The 12,445-nt window shown below is 33.5% G+C and overlaps 1 protein-coding gene across 1 annotated transcript in view; it reads left to right on the top strand.

The window, feature by feature from the left end:
* Window positions 1-9,410, top strand: part of LOC134240789 (uncharacterized) — a 50,203-nt gene extending 40,793 nt beyond the window's left edge. The window contains exons 5-6 of the mRNA XM_062722869.1: window positions 5,995-6,081; window positions 7,997-9,410. Of these exons, the coding sequence (XP_062578853.1) occupies window positions 5,995-6,081; window positions 7,997-8,315 (406 nt within the window). The 3' untranslated portion in view covers window positions 8,316-9,410. The remainder of the gene's footprint in view (window positions 1-5,994; window positions 6,082-7,996) is intronic.
* Window positions 9,411-12,445: the final 3,035 nt, after the last annotated feature.

Raw genomic sequence — 12,445 nt, 5'->3', positions numbered from 1 at the left:
TGATGTTACAAGTATGTATACTAACATGGAGTTTGATGAATTATTAAGCGCTGTTGAAGAGGCCTACCGAAATTACAAACGAGATTTATCAGATCTGCCTTATCCCGCTAAGGTGGACTCGGGCATACTTGAAAATAATTATTTTGAGTTTAATGGAAAATATTACAAACAAATAATCGGTTGCGCAATGGGTTCAACTGTTTCCCCTGAGGTATTGATATAAGAATGTTCCAGATAACTCAATCAATCATGGCGCAATTTCAGTATGCCAATAAAGTCTTTGTTTCACGGCAGATTTAGAGATGATGGCTTTATTATTTTCAATGGGTCTGAGAATGAGATTCTTGATTTCTTTCAAATTGGTAATGAATGCCAAATTTGAAATTCACTTTTGAAATCTCACAAAGTTTGTGAATTTTTTAGACACAACAGTGTACAAAGGAAAAAAATTCCAAGAATCCAACAAACTAGATATTAAGTCGTACATTAAACCAACAAATAATTTTCAATATCTACACAGAGAAAATGCTCTCACAACCCAGCAGTATTCAAAGGTTTCATTAAGGGAGAATGCATTAGACATATGAGAAATACCAATGACAATGCAACCCTCAGCACAATTCTACAAAACTTCAAGAAACACTTGTCAAAGAGAGGCTACTCTGATACAGAAATAGACCCTATTTTCACAGACGTAACTTTTTTCAACGGACAGAAATAAGATGCTAAACAAAAACAACAGTGAATCTAAACTCTGCAATCCATTAGTTATGGTTACAAAATATAATCCGAGAGTCAAAGGATTAAAAAGACGCATCTTAAAATATTGGAATGAAATGAAAACAGACACAAGATGCAAAGAAATATTTACATCGGAACCAGTTTCTATAGCAAGCAAAAAGCATAGGAGATATGATTATTAGATCACGTTTACCACAAGAATACAACTGCTAAGGTGGACCCCTGATGAGGCGGGCCTTAGGGCATATAGCCGTTTTTTTAAAAAACGCCGAAACACACTTTACTATATAATGATGTATGATTTGGATCAAAATTAAAATTAAAAAATGTCACATAGGGTCTAATAAATTATGAACAGTTTGGCTGATTGATGTCCTTTTTTTCACAACTGGAACGGACAGAAATAAGATGTTAAATAAAAACAACAGTGAATCTAAACTCTGCAATCCATTAGTTATGAATACAAAATATAATTCGAGAATTAAAGGATTAAAAGACGCATCTAACAATATTGGAATGAAATGAAAACAGACACAAGAGGCAAAGAAATATTTTCATCGGAACCAGTTGTAGCTTATAGCAAGCCACAAAAGCATAGGAGATATGATTATTAGATTCACGTTTACAAACCAAATCAACTGCTAAAAGGTGGAAATGAGGCCAACTTAGGGCATATAGCCGTTTTTTTAAAAACCGCCGAAAGCTCTTTGCTATATAATGATGTATGAAAGTGCAAAATTAAAATAAAAAATGAAAATAGATTTGGACACAGACATCCTCAATCTACACAATGAAAACACAAAGGAATTGGCTGATTGATGGATTACCGCAGGCATTTGGGCTCTATGCAACAGAGCTCCTCTAACTCTAGGACTGCAACAGTCTCCAAGGCCCCAGGAAGGAACACCCGAGTACCTCGGAAGGACTGGAATCATCACAACCAAAGAAACTCTTTCTCAGGTTATCGTCCTCAAGAGAAAAGAGGTCAATTCCGACGAAGATACCACCCATATTAACAGTCTTACATGTGGACTTGAAACACCCTCTCATCTGGTGATGTTTATTTTTAATTATCAGTGCGTTATAATTACTACAAACAATAGTGACATCTGCAATATGGAATAACTTTCCTAGTGAGGTCTATCGAATATTCGGGCGGATTAAAAATATTATGCAGTTTGGATCTTATTTAATGTACAATAATTTCATAATGTATAGACCAGTCTAATACTTGTACATTTTAACTACTTTGTCGTTTTAAATAACATTGATATTATCAAGGAAGCTACATCTTTGTTTGTTTTGAATGCAATATTCCTTATATTATAATCTCTAATTATTTTAGAACTTGTGTTTTTACTTCTTAAAACATTTGACCAACAACATGGTCACCTATTGGTTGATTGTATTAGCTTCAGTTTGACTGAAAGGGGGCGTGGCTTATCGCTTCTGCGCGCTTCTTTAATCTTGACATTGCTTTTATTTAGCCAGTGCGAGTAAGCACGGCAGGATTAATTTTTGTGCCACTTGTTTGTTTGCTTTGCAAATTATACACGGGAATTTTATTATCTATTACGTATGTGCCTTATACCCTCTATCAATACGCTCAGACGTATTATAGACGTGGTGTTATTATAATTAATCGGCACTTATTGGTTTACCCTCTATTTATACGCTCAGACGTATAATAGACGTGGTGCTTTATTATATTATCAACAACATCATTTATCCTCTGAGATAATTAATTCAATCTTACACCATTAGAGTTATAAGATATTCAAGCCGTTTCTAACAATGGCGCGACGTTTCAGGCGTCTAGATAAACAGAAGAAAAGTGTATTAAGAGCGTCTAATGCATTTGCTCATAAACAACGTATTCACAGAGCAAGCGTAATAAATGCAAAAAAATTTGTTCTTAATTTATCCTCATGTGGTCTTCAAGATAACGAATACATACTGCTAGCCAAAGGACTTAAATTCATCCCGTCACCACAAAGCAGCAATGTCAAAAGGTTTCTCCTTAAGGACTTTGACGAGTTTTCTAGAAAACTCAGATGCAAATTCTTCTTTGATACCGGGGAAAATAATAAACTTCATCCCTTCAGAACATCTACTGGTTATAAACCCGATCAGGCATGCGGTGCTCTTGAAAATTATATTGACAAAACCAAATTAGAATTATCATCTATGCCAATAAAACAATATCGGGATAATTTAACTAACCAGGAAAGGGCGGCATTGGTCTCATTAAAAAACAATCGCCATATTGTAATCAAAAAAGCTGATAAAAGTAACACTGTGGTCATCATGGACAGAGATAAATATGTCACTGAAGCTTTACGTCAACTTGAATCAAAACACTACCTTGAAGTTGAAAAACCTGATTTGTCACATTTACGTAATACCATACAAGAAAAAATATCTGATATGTTTATTGGAGGAGCTTTAGACAAAGAAACATATCGTTATCTAAGTGATAGCGATTCGTCCCTTAAATGCGGACATTTATACTTGCTCCCTAAAATACACAAGATCAAAGATAAAATCATGACTGCCCTTATGAACGGCACTTGCAGCCTCAGACGGCTACCACCTGGGCGACCAATTATTTCACAATGCGATACACCAACACAGAGGATTGGTGCTTACTGTGATTATTTTCTAATCCCGATTGTTCAAAAACAATCGACGTACATAAAGGATACTACGGATTTCATCAATAAAATCGAAGCCTTATGCTTACCATCGCAAATCATACTGATCACTTATGATGTTACAAGTATGTATACTAACATGGAGTTTGATGAATTATTAAGCGCTGTTGAAGAGGCCTACCGAAATTACAAACGAGATTTATCAGATCTGCCTTATCCCGAGGTCTCAGATCTCCTCTTTCTTCTAAAGTGCATACTTGAAAATAATTATTTTGAGTTTAATGGAAAATATTACAAACAAATAATCGGTTGCGCAATGGGTTCAACTGTTTCCCCTGAGGTATCTGATATAAGAATGTTCCAGATAACTCAATCAATCATGGCGCAATTTCAGTATGCCAATAAAGTCTTGTTTCACGGCAGATTTAGAGATGATGGCTTTATTATTTTCAATGGGTCTGAGAATGAGATTCTTGATTTCTTTCAAATTGGCAATCAATGCCACCCGCATTTGAAATTCACTTTTGAAATCTCAATTGATTCTGTGAATTTTTTAGACACAACAGTGTACAAAGGAAAAAAATTCCAAGAATCCAACAAACTAGATATTAAGTCGTACATTAAACCAACAAATAATTTTCAATATCTACACAGAGAAAGCTCTCACAACCCAGCAGTATTCAAAGGTTTCATTAAGGGAGAATGCATTAGACATATGAGAAATACCAATGACAATGCAACCCTCAGCACAATTCTACAAAACTTCAAGAAACACTTGTCAAAGAGAGGCTACTCTGATACAGAAATAGACCCTATTTTCACAGACGTAACTGGAACGGACAGAAATAAGATGCTAAACAAAAACAACAGTGAATCTAAACTCTGCAATCCATTAGTTATGGTTACAAAATATAATCCGAGAGTCAAAGGATTAAAAAGACGCATCTTAAAATATTGGAATGAAATGAAAACAGACACAAGATGCAAAGAAATATTTACATCGGAACCAGTTGTAGCATATAGCAAGCACAAAAGCATAGGAGATATGATTATTAGATCACGTTTACCACAAGAATACAACTGCTAAGGTGGACCCCTGATGAGGCGGGCCTTAGGGCATATAGCCGTTTTTTTAAAAACCGCCGAAACACTCTTTACTATATAATGATGTATGAATCAAAATTAAAATTAAAAAATGTCACATAATTTGGTTAAGAGTGTCGGGTCCTAATAAATTTCATGAACAGTTTGGCTGATTGATGTCCTTTTGGCATGCAGTCAAATCAGTTAAGTCCTGTTTGAAAAAAGTATCTTCTGGGCCAGCATATCTTGAGGGAAAAACCTGGTCATCTCAACTTGATGACAAAGTGGAGCCAGTGTGCACTCACTTTCACTGGGCCATTAGAAACTGTGATGAAGATACCGCAAAACTTCAAGCACTTCTATTGAACATAGTAGAACATTACAAGAACAATCACTCAAATTGTCATTCTTCCTCCAGGTGCAAAATGGATCCTAACTATGAAATATCTCGGAAAGTTATTTCTAACCCGTGTGCCGAGAAGTTGTTGCTAGGAGTCGTAAAAAATTCTATTGTTTATAAGCATCCACAGGATTACATTTTATGTCATGATACATTTTATGTTGAAAGCTTCAACAATGTCATGAATGTATACCAGGACAAACGAATATCATTTTCTGATGACATGTACAGAGCAAGATCCAATTTGGCTGTATGTCATTGGAATGAAAACGTGGACAGAGATTATACATCTGTTTGGAGACCAAACCACCGAATGCCAAGAAGTGCTAAGGGTAAAAAGAACTACAAAAAATTAACTTTCTCATTTAGGAAAAATATTTGGACACGATATGTGAAGAGTGTCTTCAAAGCTAAAAGAAGAAACTGATGTTATTGATTTTATTTGAAGGAGACATGTGTAAATATCCCAAATTGTAAGAACTTTAAATCAAACTCCATTATTTACATGTAATTAGTTTGAAACTTTTGTCCTGATTATCTGCAAAATCCTAACTGTTTATACACTGCATTTATGTGTTAATAAGTAAATGTTGTATACTTAATTAAACTGATTTGCAGTACACGCAGATTTCACTTCTTTATTTATATATACACACAAAATGAAATGGAATTCCCACTGTCGGTTATTTGTAAACAAAGCTGACTCAGCTCAGTGCAGTTCTTATCAGCTGCACTGACAGTGATGGAGATAAGCGCCGCCTATTTTACCAGGTGGCAAAAAATCTAGGTCGCCCCCGGCCTTTAACCAGCACTGACGTTTAGTCGGTCAGTTCCGTCTCTGTCAATTGCAAATAAGATTTAGCTGATCCTACCCATGCATTGTGTGACTTTCGTGGTCCAATATCTCATGGACAGGTCCAATATATCACACTTCATGGTCAAACATTAATTTTTTATGATTGCTCAGTAAAACATTGGAAATATTAGACATTTTAGGTATAGATTTATGTGTATGTGTGATAGCAGTAACCAAAGTCACCTAGCTGCATAGAATATTTTATTCTCTATATTGATTTTGTGATTGATTAAAAGTATTTTCTTTAAATTATTTTGCAGTGAATGTAAATGTCACAAAAATTGTGGGGAGTTTGCTGATGGCATTAATTTTTTTCAACATTGGATTGATCGTCGATTTGATTTAAGGTATTGCATGTTTCATCTTTAATAAAGTTTTAGCAAATGTTTCACTATAATTCTGCAGTAAATACTAAATAAATAAATAGGTGAGCTAAAACCAATCTGCATGCTGCTTGCATGTACTTCTTTAATACTGTCTTAAGGATACACCAAAGGTTTCCAAATGGCAGAATTTAATTTGCTTGTTATTCTTTCATTATCAAAGATAGCATATTAAAAGTATATATCATTTGAAAGCTTGTTAAATTTACTATTTAATGATCCTAATTTAAACTTTCATTTTATTCTTCTTAAAAAATAATTAATATTTTAATGTAAATGTAAGTGCATTTGTATTTTATAAATCAACTTTTTTGTATTCCATCTCTCAAAGTCATAATTTTGCCTCAAGGTAGATTAAAGATTGAACTCAAAAACCGTATCTCAGATTTTTGATAAATCTTTTAGGTCAAAAGTTACATTCATTTGTCCTTCAATGTTACCAATTTATTAGCCCAATTCTACATTTCCCCCAATAATTCAAGAACTAAGCAAGATATCAAAAATCTGAGATACGGTTTTGGGAACACACATTTGAGACACAATCTAGCCAGTTTTCAGAGAAATTGGTCAATAAATAAGGGAGCTGAATCCTTTGAAATAATACCACCAACTGTCTGATCTTACTTTACAGTAGAGGGCAAAAACCCATTACACAACAAATTCTGCCAAAGCTAGAAATATATGACACCTTGGAGATTCAGCTTTGGATACCTGTCACTCTTCCATATTTTCTATGCATATTCACAAGAATGGGAGGTTCTTTTCTATATTTAAGTGTTTTAATTAAGTAAAATAGGTTCAATTCTGAATCAGAAAGATTTCCCAGCAAAATGGCAAGAGCTAAGCTCCACCTCCTATTTCATGGTCATTAGTGACCTGTTAGATCTCCTTCCCTAAATCTGGGTTCCCTGTTGTTTAATTACTGTTAACCTCTGTGTGGCTAGTGAAGAATTCCCCAAGTGGTCACAGTGATTTATTGCTCCTTTCAGGAGCAGACAGTCACAGATCAAATCAGAAGCTTCAATTACGGAACATTCACATGTGGTAGTGTTTATGTTTCATTATTGTTAAATATTTAGAAAACCATTTCATATTTACCAAGAATTTTACATGCATTATAAAGCAGTGATAAAGTTCTTTTTCTTAGCCAAAAATCTCTAAATTGTTGAAAATCTTGAAAAAAGCCTTTGGTGTATCCTTCAAATTGCTTTAAAAGACTATTGCATTTTTTCACACTGGTGGTGGAAAATTAATTGACCAAAACACTTTGAGAAAAAAAACATAAATATTTGTTTGAAACCAATGGTAGTCATTGCAGGTAGGGTGGGGCCAAAAGAGGGTAGAAAAATATTATACTGAGAAATAAATCGGAAAACTGGTCAAGAAAAGCAGGATTTTCATATGAAGAGCTTTTAATCAGCAACCATCTTCAGATGTGCAAATTTGTATGAACTTTTTTAATTAGTATAGTTTGCTTTCAATTTTTGGTCTTTGTTTTAAGCGTGGGACTTATTAAACATCTCAGTCAAAAGGATTAAAAATTCAAATAATACAAGAAATGTATACAAGAAAAAAACCTATTTTTCTCTATAATAGCAAGCCCATATATTAAGTATAGATAATGTTGAAAAAAAATCCAAAATGTTAATTGGATCCATGGAGCCCTTAGAGTTTGGGTGGGACACAATATGGAAACACAGTTTGTTTGTTTGTTTGTTTGTTTGTTTTTTTTTTGAGGAATAGAGTGGGAAATATTTTCAAAAATTTTAAGTAAAGCAGGGCTAAGGTAAACATTGTGGCCCATGAGCCTTTTTTCTTTCTTTACTATGAACCTCATATTTAAGTTTTGATTGGTGATATTTTTTTTAATCATAATTAGATTCATTGTATGCAACGGCCAGGTCATTTGGACCCTTCCTGAACCCCCTCCATGCCTTTTCCTGAAAATATACCGCTTAAACTTCAGAATGGAGCATTTACCTCATGTGATCCATGTACTAGGCAACAGATACAGACTGGGTTCTATATATGTACACGCCAACCAGCACTTTACTGCTTGGGTGTCCAGACCTCAAGGAATGGCATTCTATGATGACAGAAATGAGGATCAACATGACAAGTTTTCAGCCAAGTTGGATGACTTGAAGGAATTTCCTGGAGGTGGTGAACCATGCTTGGCTTCTTATTTTGTCATATAAAAGTTGCTGGTAAGGCATTCCAACCAGGCAGACCTTTTATCAAATAATTAAGATAACTCAGTCAGTTGAGGTGACTAGATTTAATGAAACGGTGAAAACATAGGAAGTTGAAAATCTAAAAACACAATTGTTTCCTGAAAGAGAAATATGTAAAATTACTACATTGCAAACATCAAATAAATCACTGAAACAGAAAGGGAATACGTGTACCCTACAGAAAGTCTTCCTGTTTCAGATAGTGTTTCCAGACATCCACAGTGCATCTTAACAGCCAGCAAGACAGATTCAAGCACATGAACAAATGCAGAATCCTATCCATATTTGCCCTTGAACTATAAGAAAGGGAAAGTATAGGAACACAGTCAGAGGATGGGAAATCTGTGCATTAAATTGATCAAGAGAATAAACACTTATTCTGTGCATAAGTCAACCCAGATGAGCCAAACTCAATTGCCAAATTTAAGCCTCTCATAGTTTGGCAAAAGTAGCAAAGATGAATGTTTCTTCGTGCAGTTATATGGTTATTTTTGCTAGGAAAATAATGCCCTTAAAACCATGATATGGAGACTATTAAAAATGATTTTGTGAAAGTTATGACAAATTACTGAAATTCTAGTCTTCAATTGCACTCACTATAAAAGAATACTAGTATATGTTTTTGAGAGAATTAAAGGGTATAATGTAAAGCAGGCAAAGGTCTTTTTGTGTATGTTTAAAAAAGCATCAAGTAGACTTTGAACAAGGTGAAATAAAAACAATATGGCCAGAAATCATAAACCCCAATTTTATTCTAATTTTCTATTGTTCTGCATATCAATCTCCATCTGCTACTCGTGCCTCCTGCTGCAATGAAAAAAATTAACCACTGGATGTAATATAGAAAGTTGCTCAAAGTCCCCTTTTAGTAATGGGCAGTGCAAAGATGACATGATTTTCTTCCTTGACACCTTGCACTCTAATCTGCTTATAATTGAACAATATTTGAAGGCAGTATGTATCATGTGCCTTGATAGTATTTATTTAAAAAGTTCTTTTAGACAAATTGTAAGTTTACATGATTCACATTCCTGTTTGCACAAGTGTATTTTTTCATACTGTTGAGCATTCCTTTTTTTTTTGAGTTATTATATATTTTATGAAGATAAATTTTGAAAAAATCCATGCATGCTGTTGAAAATTGAAAAAAAAGAAATGTATATCATTATTGTTCTTCTCTAAGGCCTGTTTAATTAAAAGGTTGTTAATAACTAAATTGAAAAAAAATCAACATTATCAAATTTAATTTTTTCATAATTGTTAATGCTTTCTTGGAATGTTATAATTACTGTATAATCAGGTGTAAGCAGTTATTGTGTTCAGAACCTTAAAAGTGCAATATTTATCTGTATGCTTTTATAGCCCTTGTTATTTTGTTAAAGAATTCTAATATGGCATGTTATTTTGATGATCAAAGCATTTTAAAAGTAACACAATTAGATTTTTAAAAAATGTATGTAAAACTGAAAATGAATTTTGTTCTGTTATATATTTCATTTTTTTTTTTTTTTTTTGTACGTTAGATGTTGTCTGAATCTCAATTATTCGTTATGTTTCTTGCTTCTGTGATGAGGAAAAAATATATAAATCTTAAGGTAGGATTCTTCTCATATTTCTTGTATTTAAAATTAATGTAATTTTCACAGAATCAAGAAGACAATATCACTAAGTGATGGTATCAGTGAGATTAAATTTGACTGTTTCATATTAGAGGCAAGGTCAGGTCAAGGTCATTATCTTTTTCCTGGACATTGATAGTAAAAAATAACTGTTGCCAATTATGCGATCCCTACTTGTATTTCAAAAGACTGAATGTTTTTCTTTTTGCCTAAAAAGATACTATCATAAAGGGCTTTTATGATGATATTACCAAATTGACATAAATTAAGTAAAATGGATATTGGCTAATCCGAATTTTCTCTGTTTTTCTTAAATTTGTAGGATTAGCTATTTTTATATGCTTCCTATATTAAAATTTTTCTCATTTTCACCTAAGTAAAGTTGTCACATAAAGATACAAAATGATACAAAAACAAAAAGTTTTGATAGTTTACTAAGAGAAAAAATACTTTTTACGGATTTTTGGCTCAAATCTGTACTCAGATTGGAAGCTTATAAAAGCTAACATAATTCTAGTTTGTTTGAAAAATCATATTTATTTGATGTATTTAGGAAAAATATAGTCCCTGCTAGTTTTCAAACGTGGTTAACCATTTCTATTTAAAGTTGTGCAGTTATGAGGAAAGAAAAATATGGTCTTTTAAATCTCTTACACCTAAATATATAAGACATATAGGCAAATGTACTTTGGATATTTCATCTAGTCAGAAACGAGAGAAGAATCCTACCTTAAAGTAATCATGTTATGGATGACTTGTCCATGATAATTGATTCATTACTCCTTCGAGGTTGTTTATGTTTTGGAACACCTGTAGGCTTTCCCTCTGTTTATTTCAAAGTGAACCTACATGTAGAGTGAGAGTTGAAGAAAAACGGTAACTTACTAACACTGGTTTCTCCCATACGTGCTCTCTCTCTCTGTTAGGTATACCCCGGTATGTTGATAAGCGCAGAATTAAGCAGCCAATGAGAAGATTGTCATTTGTCAGTTTTACACAAACCAAAATGAATTTGAATAACCGTATCTATATTGGATTCCAAAATTTCATAAAAATCCTTAATCTTAAAAGATACATAGCGGGTCCAGTAAATGTTCAACCAAACTTCTCTTTATTCCTTACTCAGATATTAACAGTATAGTAAAGGAGAAACTTGAAAAGTATTGTGCAACGATATGTTCGAGAAGTGGTGTAAATCAGATGAAAAAAAAAATTTAAAATCCCAAGGAACTTTTGGAAAATTTGAATAACAAGAATTAAGAATTATGAACAGTTTGAAAACTTGTGACTTTTCAACTTGATACACAACCATTCCCCACAGTAAATTAAAGTCCGGGTTTTTTGATATCATTGACAGATGCTTTTTCAATAAAAATGGAACTCGTAAATTTACTTATATGGTCATTACTAAGTCATTTGCAAAATTATTTTGTTAAAACATTCTGATTGCAAACACAAGTACACTGAAGTTGACATCAACGAGATGCTTGAGTTTCTGATTGACAATATCTATGTGGTTTTTGGGGCTCAATGTCTTCCAATAATTTTAAATTCTCATGGGTACCAATTGCGCTAAAATTTTAAGCAGACCATTTTTTTATTCGTATGAAGCAGAATTTGTTCAAATTCTTTTACGTGAAAAAAAAAAAACACTTGCTGTGGCCTTCAACGTCGTTGGAAACCCACAGGTGATCTCGTCTTTACTTATCACCCGTGGGCAAACTCGCCGAAAAATCATCTTATGTAATTAAATATGCATGGGTCATTTGATTGGCCGCTTCAAAGAGTCGCGATGCGAAACAACGAATCACAGTTCACGTTACGTATGCATGTTCGGCATTGCCAAAAACATGAAAAACTCATTCCGTAGTCACAGCTGATAAATCCACTCACCGGTGCATTTTGCAGTTAGAAAGAGGTAATCCTTCATAATATCTGACGGATATTAATGTCAGTGACCTTGTACGAATCAAACTTCGCACGTTTTAACGAGCGTCAAAATATTTACCATAAATAGCAAAGTAATAAACTAATTTTTAAAATTGAAGAGTTCCAACTTTCTGATTGGTTGACTAAAAACAACAAATAAGCATATTTTACGCCGATATTTCAGCTAGTTTTCCCACGGCAACGGGTGATAAGTAAAGACGAGATCACCGTGGGTTTCCTACGATGGGCCTTCAACTCAACAATAAGATATATCGACGACATATTGTCAATTAACCATCGTTATTTCCATTCTTATATCGATACAATATATCCCAGTTAGCTTAAGATAAAAGATAGCACAAAGTCTGAGAAATCTCTTTCATATTTGGATATTTTACTTGAAAAAAGACGTTAATAATGGAAATCTAACAACCAAGCTTTATGATAAACGTGATGAATTAAACTTTTCAATCGTCAACTTCTCTTACTTATGCAGCAAGATACTTCCATCACCTGCATACGGAGTTTATATCTCTCAGTTGATCC

The sequence above is a fragment of the Saccostrea cucullata genome, unplaced genomic scaffold, assembly GCF_032062105.1.
Source record: "Saccostrea cucullata isolate Sc308-1 unplaced genomic scaffold, CSIRO_AGI_Scuc_v1 ctg12627, whole genome shotgun sequence".
NCBI lineage: Eukaryota > Metazoa > Mollusca > Bivalvia > Ostreida > Ostreidae > Saccostrea > Saccostrea cuccullata.
Note: the sequence above shows the minus strand (reverse complement) of the source record. Positions and strands in the feature narration are given on the sequence as shown.